At 42.5% G+C, this 19,305-nt stretch overlaps 1 protein-coding gene and 1 long non-coding RNA gene across 3 annotated transcripts in view; one reads left to right on the top strand and one right to left on the bottom strand.

Moving 5' to 3' along the window:
- TMEM209 (transmembrane protein 209) overlaps positions 1 to 6,576 on the top strand; it is a 27,239-nt gene extending 20,663 nt beyond the window's left edge. For both annotated transcript variants that reach the window (XM_029233925.1, XM_029233926.1), the window contains exons 11-15: positions 271 to 368; positions 1,403 to 1,517; positions 1,618 to 1,715; positions 3,408 to 3,481; positions 6,355 to 6,576. In XM_029233925.1, coding sequence (XP_029089758.1) covers positions 271 to 368; positions 1,403 to 1,517; positions 1,618 to 1,715; positions 3,408 to 3,481; positions 6,355 to 6,409 — 440 coding nt within the window. In that variant the 3' untranslated portion in view covers positions 6,410 to 6,576. The remainder of the gene's footprint in view (positions 1 to 270; positions 369 to 1,402; positions 1,518 to 1,617; positions 1,716 to 3,407; positions 3,482 to 6,354) is intronic.
- A 3,408-nt stretch (positions 6,577 to 9,984) lies between these two features.
- LOC114901779 lies at positions 9,985 to 18,686 on the bottom strand. The gene is made up of 3 exons (XR_003795291.1): positions 18,519 to 18,686; positions 16,894 to 17,072; positions 9,985 to 10,085 (listed from the first exon to the last, which is right to left on the bottom strand). It is a non-coding gene; the product is annotated as an uncharacterized LOC114901779 (long non-coding RNA).
- Between the last annotated feature and the right edge of the window lie 619 nt (positions 18,687 to 19,305).

The following is a 19,305-nucleotide window of genomic DNA, read 5'->3' as shown; positions in this document are numbered from 1 at the left end:
TTTTTTTGCGGTACGCGGGCCTCTCACTGTTGTGGCCTCTCCCGTTGCAGAGCACAGGCTCGGGACACGCAGGCTCAGTGGCCATGGCTCACGGGCCCAGCCGCTCCACAGCATGTGGGATCTTCCCGGACTAGGGCACGAACCCGTGTCCCCTGCATCGGCAGGCGGACTCTCAACCACTGCGCCACCAGGGAAGCCCCCCCTTAGCCTTTTTTTTTCCTTCTTTCTTGTATATTCTTAGCTTATTTTATTTTACCTTTGTTGCTACAGAACTTTCCCAAGGAGGCTGTATGAGCTCATTTCGATGGAATAGAGGTGGAGACTTCAAAGGCCGCAAGTGGGATACAGACCTGCCCACTGATTCTGCTGTAAGTCCCCAGTTTTATCAGTTTGACATTTTTGTTATTGGGTTTATTTTTCCATTATAAAAATGAATATTGAAAAGAACTTAGAGGGAATTCCCTGGCAGTCCAGTGGTTGGGACTCAGCGCTGGCTGTCACTGCCATGGGCCCGGGTTCAATCCCCAGTCAGGGAACTAAGATCCTGCAAGCCACACAGTGAGGCCAAAAAAGAAAATAAATAAATAAATGAATAAATAAATAAAAATGAAAATAAAATAAATAAAAAGAACTTAGAAACTAAGTAGAAATACAAAATTTTTGTACCAGCATCTTAACCCAACCAGTGTTAATATTTTGGTATATTTTCTTCTTTTTTTTTTCTTTACTTATATTGTGCTATTTTTAATGTTTTTATCGATACAGATATAATAATCCCATATGTAAAATTATGTCTCCTGCTTTTTTTCACTTTTCAGTGTTATTTGCACTATTACACACTGTCATTTAACTGTTCTCCTATATTGGACCTAAAAGTTTGGGAAACATGTAGTGGGGGAGGGATTTTTGTTTTTCTGTCTTAAATAATACTGCCAGGAGTAACATAATGCATGTTTCTTTCTTATTTAGGATTATGATTTTAAGAAAGATTCCTAGAATTAGATTTATGAAATCAAAGAGTATAAAGTTTTTGAGCATTTAAGAGTTTTTCAAAATTATGTTTGTTTTGTTTTTTATAGTGACTATTATGTGTGAAAATGAAGTTCAAATGCTGATACTCAAATTCAGAATTGAATGTATGTGTATTTTATTTTGATTTTGCTGTTAATTACCTATATGGGTGTGAATGATCCCCTTAACAGAAAACTAGGAATGTCTTGCTCTAATCTTTTCATTTCATAGATTTCATCTTACAGATATAACCACTTGAAAACATTTTTGCTAATTCTTTCTTTGGAGAAAACTTAAAAATTGGAGTCATTATAAACATGTTTTAAAAGTACCACATACATACTTGATCGATTTTCATGCTGACTTTGAAAAATTGTTTCCTCGTCTTCAGATCATCATGCATGTGCTTTGCACCTACCTTGATTCCAGACTACCTCCACATCCTAAATACCCTGATGGAAAAACATTTACTTCTCAGCACTTTGTTCAGACACCAAATAAACCAGGTATAAACATCCTCTCCTAAGAGGATGAATTGAGCTTTTCACATGAAATACATCTAGTGGTTTTGTTTTGTTTTTTTAATGTAGCATATTTTCTTTACAGACGTGACAAATGAGAATGTTTTTTGCATTTATCAGAGTGCTATCAATCCTCCCCATTATGAGCTAATCTACCAGCGTCATTTCTACAGTCTTCCAAAGGTACTTCTAAATGTAGCAGTTGCTATTACTAATGTCATGGATGACTTGCTTTGTTAATATTTTTAAAATTAGATTCTCTTGTTTATGGAATAGGTAAACTTTTTAAATTAGGGAAAAAGTGCTAGTTTTGTATCCCTTTTTTTAAAACTCTAAAAGTAATATGTGCTTAATTTGGAGAATTATGAAGAAAAGGAAGAAAAGTTCATTATTCCATTATTTACAGGAAGCTCTTATTAACATTTGGTATAATTTTTTTGGTAAATTTCATTTTGGTCTTTTTCTGTACTTATTTATGGGTTGAAATCATATTATTTATGTAGTTTTATTTCCTTTTTAAAATTAATGTTATAATTTTCCATGCCTTTAAGAATCTTCGTTAAAACACTTTTTAATGGCTATTTTAAAACTTAACAATAAAATTATAACATAATTTATTTAACCACTCCCCTACAGTTAGATATTTTGGATGTTTCTAAGTCTTCATTATCATAAATACCTTTATGCATATAGCTGTCTGCATTTTGGGTAGTTTTTTAGCCTGAAGTCCAAAAATGGAATTCTAGGTTATAGAATATTTTCAAGGCTGTTAAAATATGTTATCAAAAAGATGATTGTACCAGTTTACACTTCTATCCAGGTATTTTACTTTTGATTACAAACATCAGTTCTGTTGATGACCTTTGCAGTTATTTTTGTTACCAGCATCTATACTAAGAAATTTTACATAGACTATAATCATAAATTGTATCCTTCACTTCATCAGATACCCAGGAGAGAATATTTCATTTTTTTTTTAAGTTTAATATTTCAACTTTGTAAGTGTAAATATTTTGGGCCATTCAAGTTCCATGCAAATCCTTTCTTTTTTTTTTTTTAAAGAAACACTGTCTTTAAAAATCATATATCCTAAGATTTTTTAGTAAAAACACTAAATCAGAATAAGCAGGTATAAGTTAATCAGTAAATTGAAAATCTAAATCAGGAGCTATTTCACAGACCAGAAATTACATATAATAGTTTGATTTTAGTGCTGGCAAAATGCTGCCTTATAGTCCCTTGTAGATAAAATAAATTTACATTTAATATGTTACTTACACTGTTAACATATATCATAATGTATTTTGAAGTGTGATTAAAGGTTTTTTAATTCCAACACTGTTGTTTATGCTGTTAATTTGGGGGATAGAGTATTTTTTGTGTGTAGGATACAGGGGTACCAGCTTCAGAATAGCTCCCATCCAGACCTTCATAAATGCTGCTCCCCATGTATGGGAACTTCCCAATGTGTTTATTTCTGCTCATCTTTCAGGTCTCAACTTAAAAATTTCTCTCTCAGGGAGGCATTGCTTGCCTCACCACTCTGGGTTTAATGCATATGTTCCCATGGCACCCTACACCTTCTTCTTTCTCATAACATTCATCACACTTTATTGTAATTCTGAGTTTCCTGTCTGCCTTTCCTACTAGACCTTAAGCTCCTCAATTACATGGATCCTCTCTGTTTTATTCACCACAGTATTCCCACTTCCTAGCACAAAGTGGGCACTTTGTTTAATGAATGAATGAAAGACTGAATTACATGGAATTCCGAGTTAGTAGAATATAAATTGATAGGATCGCATTTACCTATCAGGCTGAATGGTTTGGTTTCGTTAGGTTTAAATCTTGCTGTATTTTTTGTCTTTGTTCCAGGGCCGAAATAATATGTTTCATACATTATTAATGTTCCTCTACATCATAAAGTCCAAAGAGTCAGGAATGCTTGGGTAAGTACTTATGCTTTAAAAATACAAGTACTTAACTTATATACTGTTTTCTTTATGTTCAGATTCTGCAGAAGGCAGCATCATATACTGAAGATTTGTGGACTGAACAGTAAGAGATATGGCTTCTAGTACTAGCTCAGCCCTGTCACTAACCAGCTCTGCCATCTTGAGCAAGTCCATTACAGTAATTCCTTGGAACCTCCATTTCCCCATTGATAAAAAGGCAATTTGACCACGTCATTGGCTTTACAGCCGTGTCCCCCAGAGGAACAACCCTGATATATCAGGATCTTGCCACTTTAAAATTTAAAAACAAAAACAAAACTGGAGTCCTATTTATTCAAGCTATCCCACTTCAAACACAAAGCCTTCTGCAAAATGTTTACACTTTCAGAGATACTAAGTCAGCACCAGTTCCATAATATTGTTAATTGGGATGGAAAAATGGTCAGTTGAAATTGTTTACTTTGTTTATTCTAAATACTTAGTAATGAAGCTCACATACTGTTACAATAAACTCAAAATTGCTGTCTTGTTATTTAGGTGATTTGAAATTTTAGTCCTTCAAATAGTATTTGAAGTAAATGGACCTCAGCTAATGCTGGGTAAATCTGGTAATGCAAGGACTGGAAGTCTGAAAATCTGGGTTCTGGGTCCATCTCTGCCTGCACTGTGTAACCTGAGGTTAAAAAAATGTAAAGGGAAGGGCTGAATAGAAAACATCAGGGGTCTGTTCCAGTTTGGTATGCATGCTTCTTTTCAGTTTTATAGGTGCCCTGTTTTATACAGGTTCTGGAACTCCACTGTCCAATACAGCAGCCGCCAGCCACATGTGGCATTGAGCATTTGAAACATGATTAGTCCAAATTGAGATGGGCTGTCAGTGTAAACTACATAGACTAGAATTTGAAGACCTAGTACCAAAAAAGAAAAAGTAAAATATCTCTAATAATTTTGTATATTGATGACATGTTGAAATAATGCGTTGGATATACTGAGTTAAAGAATATTTATGCTACCATGGCTCTTTTTTCTTTATTTTTTTAATTACAAAAATAATGCATGCTCAGTATAGAAATATTTAAACAATATAGCAGTGTATAAACTAGACATTGAAAACTCCCCTCTGATCAACTCTCTCTTCTGATCAACTCTCCCTCGAGGTATCCATTGTGTTAACAGTTTCAGGTGTACATTTTCAGACTCCTTTCTGGGGAAAGTTGATTTTTTTTTAGTTTTCATTTTGTTTAAAAATATATTGTACCCAAACATATTACTCTGTGACCTGCCTTTTAATCTTATGGTATATCTTGGATATTCTTCTATGTCAGTAAATACAGACTTTTTTCCTAAATTTTCTAGCAGTATTTAGAAAGATATACATGTATTAGAAAGATGGAATGTGCTATAAATATATTGTTTTGTAACTCTTAACAGTGTTTCTGGAAGACTATTTTGAACTGAGGAATTAACTTAGAAGTATTTTAAATAAATAATGAATTTTTGGTTTTAATTGAAAATTTATCTTTTCTCGAAATCTAAATTGATACTTGATACATAAGTGATTTGTCATGATAGCATGAAGCTTGTGTTGAGTACCATATATAGTTTGTCATGTACATAAAAATGTAAAATCTTTAAAAGTATTGGATTGGCCAAAAAGTTCATTTGGGTTTTCTGTAACATCTTAGTGGGGCAGTAATTTACACAGAGGCCCAAAAGAATTGGTATAATATTTAAAGTGCTTATCTTCTCTGAATGAGGAACTTACATGTAGAAAATGAAACATTTTAGACTAAAACTAATCTGTGTTTTATTTATTTGGGATTTTTTTTTTTAACCAAGGGAAAAGTCTTTGAAATTAACTTAAAATATGATTAATCTTTTTAATACATTTTGGAACAATCAAATGTTAAAAACTGCTCTCCTATACCTTAAAGGAAGGAAATTTCCTTTGCTTAAATGAATAAGCAAGTGGCTCAAATATAGACCATTTGGAATCATGCCCATAACACAGCAGTTTAATACAAATCCATTATCAGTTCAATGCCACATATTTGTGTGGTAGTGGAATGAGATGAAAGTTTTACATCCAAAAGGGAAAAAAATCTAGACAGAATCGACTGCACAGTAATTTGTGTCCTGTTTAGTAAAAGACACCATAAATAAAGTTTAAAACTAAATGACAGACTGAGACAAAGACTTATAATTTCAACATTTAGAGCAAAGCCAAGTTGATATCCATCATGTATAAGGAGCATATATGTTAATTAGAAAAGAAAAATGTAGGAAACGGTCAAAGACACGAGAGACTTTCATAGAAGAGTGTCGTGCAGAGGGTTAATGAACATGAAAAGATGCTTAGTCTCATACACAATCAAGCCAGAATTAAAACATTTTTTCTATCAAATTGAAATTTATCATTTGCAGTGTTGGTGAGGGTATGGAGAAATGGGAAAATATAGTTGATGAAATGACCTTTTTTGAACAGGTAAAATTCTCTAAGAGGCCTAGCATCTCTAACTCCTCAATTTTTAAAAATTTAATTGACACTTTTACTTAAATCTTGCTTGCTAAAATTGTCCTGTTTAACTCTATCTGTTGTAATAATTCTTGAGGTCCACTGAAAAATTAATTTTCAACACTCCATAAGTCCATTTATTCTAAATTTGGGTTTTAAGCACAGTTAAGAAAGTAATTACTGTTTCTGGAATTCACCTGATAAACCATGTGTAACATAACTTATTTCAGAAAAGCACTAAATGTTAATTAAACATGTATCCCTTGTAAAGACTCCTATTTTAGTTATTTGAAAAAAGACCTTAAATGCTGGGCAGTCAATTCCACTAAACCTTTTTTTTTTCTCTTTATAGGAGAGTTAATCTTGGTCTATCCGGTGTGAATATTTTGTGGATTTTTGGCGAGTAGTGGGTCATTTAATTCCAAACTTTTGGACTTCACTTGACTGAATCAGAAGTTGAATCTAAGTGTCTCTGCGTCACTGCCTCCTCTGAAATAAGATACATATGTGTATGTTACAGACTTTAGATTTAACAAAAAATTAGCTATTATGAAACTTCTTTGTAAAAGTATGCCCTATATCTTCTACACCAAGAAACATTACTTTATCATTTCAGAAAAAAACTGCAATCCTTCAGATTTTTGTTGGCCAAAACAGTGCAGCTCCCCCTTAATTGAGTCCTTCTTCACTGTAACACCCCAAATAAGAATCATCTGCCTGATTCCTCCCCACAAAAATTGTTTTTTCAGTTGAGTTATTTAGTATAAATAATTTTTTTAAAAAAGCAAGTTGCTTATTTTTTTTAGTGTTTATATTACCCCAGTGTTCAACAAATTAGCCCAAGGCCCATATTTAAAGAAATGAGATAAACTTTTAAGTAATAGTTCATGTGCATTTAAAAAATATTATTGGAAGAGGTTTGACGGTATTAATGTTTAAAAAGTCAACTCTTGATGAAGTTCACAGTCTTGAACATGGTTTGAAAGATGCTGCCTGATCTTCGCTCTGCCCCCCTTGCCCCTGCCTCCACTCCAGTCTTGCCTTGCCCCTCTCCTTCCATGCCCCAGCCACACTGGCCCTCTCTCAGCTCTCATCCCAGGGCCTCCGTGCACTCCCGCTGCCTGAGACACTCCGGCCCCACTCTAGCCAACCCTCCTCAGCACCCTTCTAGGCTCTGCCTAAATGTTGCTGTCCCAAAGAAGCTCTCCCTCCCCCCACTCCTTCCATTCCCACCTCCCGCAGATCCCCTGACTGTTTTCTCTCTTGGTACCTTTCACCTTTGCTTCATATCACCGACCATGGTTTGAAATCACTTAGGCACGTGCATTTCTTTATATGTCTCTCTAAACCTGTGCTGTTCAATACAGCAACTACCTGAGGCTGTTAAGCACTTGAAACACGCCTAGTCCAAATTGCGATGCGCCATAAGTGTAAAATCACACCGGTTTCAAAGACTTGAGAGGAATAAAAGACTGTAAACTAAGAAATAAACAACTATAAAAATAAAAAGTCAACTCTTGGGTTAAATTTAGCTGATAGAATTAAACTATTTAGGTCTTAGTTAAGAGGCTGAAGACATCAAGAAAACAATTTCCTTGGTTTTAATAACTCAGTTTCACTGTTCCATAATATTGTATTGAGTTCCCTTTAAAATCATATGATATCTTATCTGTTTAAATTTTTTAGATATGTTCAAAATATCTGGAAAGTATGAAATAACCAAGTTTGTAAGTTTTGCTTAACTCCATCTTTATTTTCTTACATGTATATGTAGTATATCTAAGGCTAGTTAGCAATTGCATGTATTTTTTGGGTTGACATGTTACTAGAGACTGCTTTACCAGGAAACAACTAAAACTAGTATTTTCTCAATAACTCCGTGTCAATATTACATATGCAGCTCATTTTGTATAATTTGTAAATCTTGTTCCTGTTTTTTAAAAGTCAGATGTCCAAAGGAAAGGAAGTTTCTATCTTTTAACTGCTTTTGATGTATGTTAAATTTGTTTGTTATGATAAAATACCAACTAAACATGTTAAATATAAGAACATGTAAAAATCGAAGTCTCCTGTTTCAGAAGTTGGTGTGTCTACTTCACAATTACAAAGAATAAAAAATGATGTGTCATTATATTAAAAAAAGTTTATGTGTCAGAAATGCAATATACAGTAAATATTTCACGTAAAAAGACTAGGGGTACACATTAAAAAGACAAGATATTTTGTTTGCATACTAAGGGTGGTGTGGGTTACTATACTCTGGGTAGCTTTCATTTATTAACTTGTCTTCACAAATGTTTGAGCCAGCCTATACTTACTATAGCTTTTATTAAAAATACTTTGATGAATTTGAATTCATACTTCAGGAAGACAGTGCACTGCAAACATGGTAACTTTTTTGGTCCTTGTGTTAAAATTAGTAAATATTTCTCACAAGTTTTTATTTTCTTTGCTTGACTCATCCTTGTGGGATCAAATCCACTAATCTTCTAGATTATGTTCACTGTATCACTTATTCTTTTTTTCTCTATGAATATCAGCCTTTTCTTCAGCCAGATTTGTTTAGAGGCATGTTTATAATTTGGTTCCTACTATAACATAAAAATGCTGTGTTGCTTGACTTTCTCAGATATACACTTTAAACTGCTACTTAGTGGTGAAGACATGCAGCATGTAGGTGGCACTTCTAAACTCAGCTTTGTGATTATAAATCCTTTGAATGCGGGCATTCCTCAAAGGTCATGCTTTGGTCCTCTGTCTCACGGCTTATGCTTTTCCTTAGAGATCTCATTCATTCTGTGACTTCATTTATCACCTCTGCATTTGATTCCCAAGTTCATCACCAACCATACTGTCTCTCCTGAGCTCTAGTGTTAAATTTCCTGTGACCTGTCAGACATTTCCACTTGGATATCATGCACATTCTCCATGTGTGGAACTGAATTCACATCTGCTGAAACAGCTCCCTCTCTAACATCCCTTTTTCTGTTCATTGTACTACCAGTCGCCCACACTCAAAACTGCTGTCATCTTGACTCCTTGAGCTCCCTGGGTCCCCAATCCAATCAGGCAGCAATCTCATCCATTCTTTCTTAACAATGTCTCTTGCAGCTGTCCCTTTCCATTTCTGCTGGCACTATGCTCATTTACACCCTTATCAACTCACACAGGACTACTACAACAGCCTAATTAATCTCACAGCTTCCTAGTTGTTGCCATGCTTCCAGATTTTCCAATTCATCCTGCACACTCTCTTGAAATTCATCTTCCTAAAACACTTGTTTGATCATTTCATTCTCCTGATAAATTCCTTGGCCTGACATTTAAAACCCTTCATAATCTGGCCCCAAGCTAGCCTTATCCACCTGGATCCTTGGCTTCAGCCATTGTAGGCTGCTCCTTGCTGGGCTGTCTGCATGTATCTCCTGCCCATCCTGATCACTCCCTGGGGATGTCCCCTCCCCCTCTACAGTCTACCCTTCCCTTGAGACTCTGCTTTAATTAAACCCGCTATTTTTTGGAGCTGATCCTGACCACTGCAGCTGGCAGTCATTTCTCCTCCAGGGTGATTAGATCTGTGCCCCTTTTTTGGCACTCAGCCGCCATATGAATGAATTCAGAAGTGACTTTTAGTCTCTAAGGATGGGTACTCATAGCTTGTCTCATCTTCATGAAAGACATGAGTTTTTTACTAGTCTGAGCTGTGCTACTGTTCAGGAAGACTTTGATGATGGCTAAAGCTACCTTTTGGGAAAGGCTTGAGTTCTTGTCAAAGGACACCTTTTGAGCAGCCAGGCGCACTGACTTCCTTTTGTGTCTAGGCCTAAGGAGGAGGAAACATTCCCAGGCCTGAAGAGCTGCAGCAGGGACATTGCCTAAAATGTGTAGGCATTAGGAAAATACACAACCAATTCCCGGTACTCTTGGGGGTCTTCCTTAGTGACCTGAGGTGAGGCCGTTAAACTTACCAGCAGCACATTGTCCCAGATCTTGCAGGGGCCAGGAGAGGCTAGCTGGCCCACCCTTCCGTCCAGGTGGCTTCAGTGACAGCACTCCTCTGCTTGTAGGTAGGGCCAACAATACCTGAGGATAAGCAACAGAGGGCTGGAATCTCTGGCAAGAAGGCCTTGGGGAAGGATCCTTGCAGGGGTGGGAGGGGCGGTAATCTGCCCACTTAGAGTGAGAGGGGTTTGCACATCAGCACCTGTGCTTCTTAGGCCCCAGTGACATTGCCACATCTCATTGTGTATGCCAGTGGCTTTGTGCTGAGCCTGCTGGATTGTTAGGCATTAGCTCTGAGCCACATCTCTAATTTGACCCCTGAATGGTCATCAGTAATTCCATTTCCACACTGAATGAGCTGCACTGACCTGGGGGACAGGTTATGGATTCTACAGAGGGTGGCACCTCAGTCGGGGTTAGGGAGAAGAGTCCAATAGAGCACGATGGGTATGAAGAACAGCCTCATGGGTGCCCAGAATTCTGTCCACCTAGGACAACAGTGACCCCAAAGATATTCCCTAGCAAAGTCACATGCAAACAATCCCAGGCACTGCTGTGGATGAAATGTAAACTATAACTAAATCCTTTCATGCCCCCAAAACGAATATTCCACAGTCAGTCTAACTAGACGAGCCACTGGCCTGAATGGGCTGAGACTTTGGAGGACTGAGCTCTGTCACTATTGGGGCAGGGCAATTAACTTTTTACACGGTGATTTCTGGGCATAAGAAAGATACTATTCATACCTCAGAGATCATTGAGAAGCTGAATGAAAATAATGGATGACAGTGCTTTTGGGTAAGGAAAAAATGGCTTTAAAAAGTCTTTCACAATAACATTAGGATAAAACTAGGAAATGGCCCTTTTTAGCATTGTAAAGCAACTCTGTCATTCCTGGATCATGCTGAGATGTATACAGATCTTCATGCCTTGACACACACCCACCCCAACTGTCCTAGCCCAGCTGTATCTGCCTCTTGCTCCCTCTTTCCTTCCCCCACCCCAGACCTGGCCATTTCCCAATCAGAGACAGTACCGCCCTTGTATCTTGAAGGCTGGGCTTGCTGGTCTACCAAGAAAACACTGTCTCCTTCCTTTCCCATTTCTAAACTAGAAGGAAAAAAAATAACAATCCTGAATCAGACTGCTTTCATGAATTGCATCCCATAGGAGGAAAGTCAGAAGGTGGTGATCGGCTCTGTTGGGGGCAAAACTTGTTTTTTCAGGAGCCGCAGCCAGGCATGATTCTTTCTCAAACACATGGTACGTAGACTGGAATCAGGCAACTCTGTGATAGTTTTGGCCCAGAATACAGGCATTAGCTTACTGAGCTCCAACTCCAAAGAAAGGCCCCTTTTGTTCCTAATGGGGAGGGTATCATCCACTGGACAGCGTGAGGAGAAGAGTAGTCCTGCTAACTCGTGAAAGTGAGGCTTGACAGAATGAAGTCTGAACTAAAGCCATCAGCCCCAAAACCTGGTGGTTTGAAAAGGTGTTATATGGCTTCCATCTCAAGTTAGCTAACCACCCTTAAGAATAAATTCAGTACAATGCTCTGCTTCCAGTTAAATGTTCTGCATGCATTCTTTAAAGTTTTTTTAATGCCATCTTGAAAATTCCTGGAGTTAACTACCTTAAAGCGGTGGTTAGACTCCACTTAGACCAAGTGCCTTGGATAGAACCCGGAGGCAAAGTCCATATCCTAGAATACAGTGTCTCTTAAATAAAACACAGATATTTTTTCTGTGTAGCCAGAGAAATGATCTTTCATTTAAACTACTGTATCTCTCTGAGTAAGTTGCTGCTTTCTCCTACCACAACTCTATTTCACCACACATACCCCTCTCCACACAACCACCCCCAGGCTGGCTTGCCCTCCTGACCCTATCCTGGCAGGTATAATAGTAGGGCCATGCTACAGCAAATACCCAAGGAAAACTGCAGTCCTCTCAGATGAACAGAACTCCTATAAATGATGGAGCTTCTGTTAGACTGCGGCTTCCTTAAGGTCCTTGAGAGCAGGTGCATGTTAAGTGTTCAGTAAATATTTGTTAAATTAATAATTGGGTTAAGCAGACAGAATTCACTTGAAAAGCAATCCTTTTCTTTTTTTGGACTGTAATTTTCGCCGAGTGTGCTTTCCATGCTGAAGACCATGGAGAGTTCTCTGGCCGGTGAGTGGAAGCGTGGCAGAGAAGAAAAGAAGCAAGGAACTGGCAACAGGCAGTGGATCTAAACTTGTAGAAGGAAAGGCCAGAGGGCCCGCTCTACATTTCCATGCATTCCTCTTTGTTGGGCTGTATGAAAATTGATTCAATAGTAAAAAGCGTGTACATGGCTGGGGGAGAAACCCCATCTAGATACATATCTGCCAGTAGTTTCTCAGTAGAATGCAAAATTGGAGGCATCTTGCAATCTCTCAAAGCTGGAGCTGTATTGGGGGTGGATGCAAGGTATGAGGGCTGGGAACACTCTGATCCAGTTATAGGATACCATTATCCTGTTCCCTAACACACCGTACAGTTTCCTCCAAGTTTATGTATAATCGGACTAGAGGATGTGTTTTCCGAGCTGCTTCTCTGAAATCTGCTTTCTCTGATGAGGAAACCAAGATAGCTTCAATCTACTAGGCGGTCAGAGTCTGTGCGTCCTGGCCAGGACAATGTATACCCTAGTTATGCACACTTTTAACAAATGTACAAATGCATAAGCATTTACCAAGTGCCAGCTAAGAACTGTGAACAAAAATGCAGTGTTGTATCCCCTCAAGGAGCTTACAGTTGAGAAGCAGAGATGAGATTTTAAGACTTTGGGGTAAATGCCCACAAAGAGGCCACACTCCAGGGCTCATGAGGTTGTGGTGAATCTGCCATAGTCCTCCACTGCTGATGGCAGTGCAAATTGGTACAGCCCTTTCGGAACACAACATGGGACTGACTACGTGTGTGTTTCAGTCACTCCTGCTGCACAGGTTGCCCCCAAAACAATAATCATTTAGTATCTCTCTCCATGGGTCAGGAATTCAGGTTGGGTACAATGGGGATGACCTCTCTCTGCTCCACAATGTGTGGGACTGAAGGACTGAATAAATTTAAGGCTGTTCATTCCCATGTCTAGTGGTTGATGCTGGCTATTGACTGGGGACCTAATTGGGAATGTGGGCAGAAGGCCCACATTTGGCCTCCACATGTGGCCTGGGCTTCCTCATAATATAGTGGCTGAATTCCAAGGGCAAGTATCTTGAGAAAGAGGGGGAAGTGGAGACAGAGCATATTACCTTTTATAACCTGGGCTTGAAAGTACCATGTTTCTTCCACTGCATTCTGTTGATCAAGACAGCTACAAAGAATTGACCAGTTTCAAAGGGAGAGAACATAGACCCCACCTCTCAATGGAGGGATGTCCCACATCACAGCACGTGGGATGGGACATATATTGATGTGGGCATTTTTGAAAAATATAATCTGCCACAATGTGAAAAGCCCACCAAAATGTTAATTTTCATATTAATGCTCTTTTAATACTCCTTGGCTAGGAAAACATTCATCAGGAAAAACATTATGTCTAAGGATGTTTATTATGTGCATTTGTTCATTTATGTATCCATCCATCCAATAAATATTGATTGAAGTGTTTGCTAGGTGCTAGGAATATAGAGAAGGCTTAAGATATCCTTTTTTCTCTCAAATACCTTCTAGTCTATCATAGCTAGACTATAACAAAACCCATCAAGTGTTCAGTGATAGATGGTCTAATAAATTATAGTACATCAACTCTGTGAGATACATCCTTGAATGAGACACTTATAGACTTACTTTGACCTCTTTTAAAAACTCCTACAACTTTGAAAAGACTGTGGAAAGATGGGGGAAATGTTGGGTGGAAGTAAAAACAAATCAAAGTTGTATGTCTACTATGATAACAGTTATGTAAAAATATGCATGAAGATTGCCAAGGACTAGAAAAACTATCAAATGTGAACTCACTTGTTGAAATAGGAATATGGATTGTTTTTCCATTTTCAACTCTTTTCTCAATGCTGTATTCCTTTTACAGTTGAAAAGGTCCAGAAAGAAAAGTGATGCAAATAGGATTTTATAGGTTAAAGGACAGAAAGCTCTGCTGAGACGTAGAGAATGGACTTGAGGACACGGGGAGGGGGAAGGGTAAGCTGGGACAAAGTGAGAGAGTGGCGCGGACTTATATATAAATGTAAAATAGACAGCCAAATGTAAAATAGATAGCTAGTGGGAAGCAGCCGCATAGCACAGGGAGATCAGCTCCGTGCTTTGTGACCACCTAGAGGGGTGGGATAGGGAGGGTGGGAGGGAGACGCAAGAGGGAGGGGATATGGGGATATATGTATGTGTATAGCTGATTTACTTTGTTATAAAGCAGAAACTAACACACCACTGTAGAGCAATTATACTCCAATAAAGATGTTAAAAAAAACACAAAAAACCAAAAACTCTGCTGAGCAAGAAGCTGAGGAGAGACTTCATGGGAGAGGTGGCAATCAAATTTCAGTAGGAGGAGAAGCAGCAGGAATCAAGACACGAAGACAGAGGAGGAAGAGCTGTCTTTGGAAAACTGCAAAGAATCCAAACCAAGATGTATTTAGAAGAGCATGGGAAGGTGGGACCAGAAGGAAAGGTGGACCTTAGTTACTGGGCTAAGGACTGCAGACTTTATTTGTAGAGACTCTGAAGCTTTTTGAGCAGAGGAAGTCAAAGCAGTACTTAAGGAAGATGACCGACCACAGTCCTGAAGATGGACAGAAGCTGGAGCAGCTGCAGGCACGGAGACCTGTGAGAAGGCTGCTGCAGTAATCCAGGGCCTGGACTGCAGAGGTGGCAGAAAAGACTGGAGAGCATTTGTAGAAGAAAACTGGTCATAACTTGGTAATTTGGTGCACACGACTCCAATGTTTCAGTTTAGGTCATTATTATATGAAGATAGTGGCGGTAACAGAAATAGAGGAAGAGGAACTGGTTTGGAGCAGAAGAGAAATTTTAAACACATTAGGTTTGAGCTGCTCTTGGGACATCCAGATGGAGATGACAACAGATAGTTGGAAATAAAAGTCTGAATCGTCTAAGAGATCCCCACTTTTGGCAAAACAATTTGACTGTATCCCTCTTCCCTGAATGTTCTTCCCCCAGCTATCTGCAATGGGTCCTTCCTGTCTTCACCAAGCTCTCTGCTCAAACATCACCTCCTTGGACCCTTCCATGCTACCCTTAAAATGGCACCCCTGTCACTCACCATCCCCCATCCCCCACCTGCTCAGTTCTTCTTCATTGCCCATGCCTGAGATTTTACTTATTACTTGCTCCCCTCACCAGCATCCCCTTTAGAGATGGGATGATAGCCTCATCTTCCTGTTTGAAGAACTAAACATTAAAGGGTACCTATGTGTCAATTCACTCTTAAATAAATCTCTACTGTGAAATGATAACAACTAATAGCATATGTTTTTCTGACTCCATCAGATCCTAGTCTAAAGGCTTAAAACTCTTCTGCTATGTTATAGATCAAAAATACAACTCAGAAGAAAGGGCACACACCAGTGGGGCGGTGGCAGACACTTCCAGGTACATCCCACTGGCCAGCAGTTAATCACAAGGACACATGTAGCTGCATAGGAACCTGGGAAAAGTTGTTTTGGGGCCATGGCCAGCTAATAACCCTAGTACTACAGAAGAAGCAGGGAATGGATATTAGGCAACAGCAGTAGTATGTCCCTGCAGGAGATGTCTGAATCAATCTGCAGAGCCCTGGATGTGCTTGACTCCAAGAACAGTAACTGTGCATACAGAACTCCCAGTCCCCTTGAACAATTTAACTTTCGCCAAGTGCTTCCATAATTGGCTCACCTTCTCCCCCTTCCCCAGGCACTGAAAATGAGGAAATGTTCAACATTTCTGTATTCCAGATGCCAAAATTCTATAGAGCAAAACACTGCAGACATGTCCATGCTGCTTCTCCTTGACCAACATCCTAAGTACCTGCGGCCGGCACCAGCTTCACATCTGCAGGACCCAGTGCAAAATGAAGGTGTGGGGGCCCTTGTGCAAAAATTATCAAGACTTTTAAGGCAGCCACAGCAGAGCATTAAACTCAACACAGGGCCCTTCTAAGCGTGGGGTTCTGTATGATTACCCAGCTCACAGGCCTGGGAAGCCATTTCTGTATTTAGCCTTAAAAAAAAAAAAAAGAAAGAAAAAAAAAGAAAAGGAAGAAAGGAGCTGTTACATATCGTGAAACCCACAGGCAAGTAATGTTGGCTTTTCAGCCTGCTTCAGCTTTTAGGTGTGATCTTTTTTTTTTCCTCATCATGGCTCAGAAAACATAGAAGTGGTCTGGGGGAGCAAACAGCTGGACTGTCTCATTTTACAGAAGACCCGGAAGCCCAGAGTGGGCCTGTGAGTGTCCAGGGTCTGGCTTGGTGCTGGTACCAGAGTCCACTCTAGAAGTCTGGCCTCTACACTGTGCCCCCTGGGAGCCCTGGCTGCACTGCAGGAGGGGGTCATTTTCCCCATCAGACAGGCTCTGTGATGTCAGGTCCCAGGCATCCTGGACAGTCTTGGGACCTCCCATTGCTTACTCTGTCTAGACTCTTCTTTGGGCCTCTAGTCAAAGAAGAGACAAAACCAGAAGTCACCCTGTTCTCGGCTCCCTTTGGGGGAGGTGCCACTGGTCACGGAAAGGCTGAGTGGTGGCCTGAGAAGGAAGAGCTTGGCCACTGCGCTCTGATGCTCCCTTGTCCGACGCCTCCAGGCTACGGGTCTGTGCCCCTCTGTGTGGAGGTGGGCAGAGAGGTTACAGGACGGCTGCTGGACACAGCTTGCCTGCCAGGTGCCTGAGGCTCACCATGAGGGACACTTACCAGAGTGAGGGATGGGCACACAGTCATCCTGGCGGAGGTTGCAGCAGGAGGCCGCAGGCTGGGGAGTTCCGTGTGGGGATTGCACAGAGCAGGGGCAGCGGCAAGGACAGGTGAATGCGTCACCGGGAGCAGGCAGGCCAGGTGTCAGATAGGCACGCTTTTCCCCAGGGGAGGGAAGGCTGTTCGAGACGCGAGGCAGAGAAGAAGGGAGTGATTAGCAAGCAAGGAGTGAGTCGCATCCAGTCCCCAGGGCAGCGCGCGCGCGCGCGGGCTGCGGGCTCTCCTGGGTGCAGACTTGGTGGCAAGTGGCACAGCCGGCACCAGGAAAGGTGCCAGGCTTCCTGCGGGGGCCTCAGGAGGTGGGGTCGGGAGCCTGGGGTCTGATGGCCGCCTGCTCTCGTCTGGAATCCAGAGTTCGCGGGCATCTCTGCCTCTGGGCCTCGCTGGCCTCAGATACCCTCCCGGTGAGCAGGCCTGATGTCCCCACCGCCCCGTGCCCTCCAGCCCTCCCCCCCCGTCCCCTCCCCCTCTCCCACCACACAGTGAGGACTTGGGGTTTCTGAAGAGCCGGAGGGAAGCAGAAAGCCCCCCAGTCTCCCTCCCAGCACCGCTCTCGCCCGGAGGACAGAACCGGGGGCCCCCGCAGGGAAGGAAAGGGCCCTGAGGCGCGGGCGGTCACGGCCACACCTCCGCGGGCTGTCCCTTCCTCTCCAGGACTCCTAGGCTGCTGCCCACTAGTTTTCTGGCGCCCTGGGGAGTTGTGGGCAAAAGAAACCCGATTGTTTCTCCTCCCCCGCCGTAGGCTGGAGAGCTGTGCGCGGCTCCCCGCGCCGCCAGGCCCTCGTCCCTCAGGCTCCTGGGTCCCTGCATCCCTGGAAGATGCACACCCTGCGGCCCTGTTTCTAGAAGACCCTTTTCAGAGCCGACGGCCCCGCACTGTCCCTCCCCCTCGTGGCACTTCGTTGGCACCTCTTCCCTGGGCTCTGCTTCTCGGTGGCTCGTCAGCGCTGTGGCGGTGGGAGGCGGGACGGAGGGCCGAGGCCGGGGATGACAGGGAGCCCGCGGGAGGGACTGTTCAGAAAAGCAGGCCGGCGCCGCACTTCTGCGGCCGCGGGAGGCCCAGCTCGAGCTGGGGCCCGGGGAGCGTCTGTCCCTGAATTCTGCCCTCCACTCGGGCCGTCGCTGCCGCCCGGCCCGGGCAGGGGGAGGGGGGAAGGTCGGCAGCGGCCTCTCTCCCATCTCGGGCCCTGGAGTTATTCAAGCACCAGCTCCTCCCTGGATCCAGGAGGTCACCCGGCGGCCACGCGCCAGATGTTAGCCCTCCCACAGCTGTGCCAATGGCTCCCGAGGACGAGGGAGTTTTTCACACCCTGTGCTGGTCACTGATGCTTGCCCCTCTCCTGCCAGAAGCTTCTCTGCCATAGCTGGGGGGTGGCGCGGACAGGCGTCCAGGAGGAGGAGGCCGCTCGGCTCCGGCCCCGGGCCCTGCTTGCCGGCCTCTGTGCCCCGCCCGACCCCGCACAAGGCCGTCAGTGTCCTCTCCCTCCTCCCATACCTCCGCGGAGGTATGGACACTTCAGAGGCTCAGGGCCTCGCTGCTTTCGCCTTCCGATCACTTTCCTTACCCGCCTCCATCTCTTGCAAAATGAGACCAATTCCTCTCGGCGCTGAGGTAAGAGGCTCTCTCATGGCAGAGCTGGGGAGGGAGCAATAGCCAGGACCTTCGCCCCACCTCGAAGCCCGGTGAGGCGGTGACGCATTTTCTCTCCAAGGGCAAGAGCGAGCTGAACGAGCGTCGTCCTGACGCTGCCCTGCGCCACCGCCGCCCTGCGTCACCGCGTGGGCGGCCAACTCACCCTACCTCGCGTCACAGATTAGAGGCGCGGGACAGGGGTGAATGGCCCCTGGTATATTTTCCGGGTGTGCCTGCGCGTGTGTGTGGTATTTTGTGTGGTGGGTGTGGTGTATGTGGGTGGGTGTGGTGTGTATTTTGTGTGGTGTGTGGGGGTGTGTGTGGTGTATGTGGGCGTGTGTGTGGTGGGTGTGGGCTTGTGTATTTTGTGTGGTGGGTGTGGTGTATGTGGGTATATGTGGGTGTGTGTGGTGTATGTGGGTGTGTGTGGTATGTGGGGGGGTGGGTGGTGGGTGTGGGTGTGTGTGTTGCGTGGTGGGTGTGGGTGCGTGTGGTGTGTGGTGTATGTGGGGGTGTGTGTGGTGTGTGTGTGTGTGTATTTTGTGTGGTGTGTGTGGGTGTGTGGTGTGGTGTGTGACTTGTCTGTCATGTGGCGTGTGTGGCTTGTGTACGGTGGCGAGGTCAGCACTGGGGGTGAAGGCGCTGCGTGCAGAGGAGGTTTGAACAGAGGACAGGCCCTTAATGTTTCCTTCCAGAGGCTGTTACAGGGAAGGGCCTCG

The sequence above is a fragment of the Monodon monoceros genome, unplaced genomic scaffold (assembly GCF_005190385.1).
Source record: "Monodon monoceros isolate NGI ecotype Baffin Bay Population unplaced genomic scaffold, NGI_Narwhal_1 Super_Scaffold_2, whole genome shotgun sequence".
Classification (NCBI taxonomy): Eukaryota; Metazoa; Chordata; class Mammalia; order Artiodactyla; family Monodontidae; genus Monodon; species Monodon monoceros.
The sequence above is the reverse complement of the archived record's forward strand: the minus strand, read 5'-3'. Positions and strand labels throughout refer to the sequence as shown.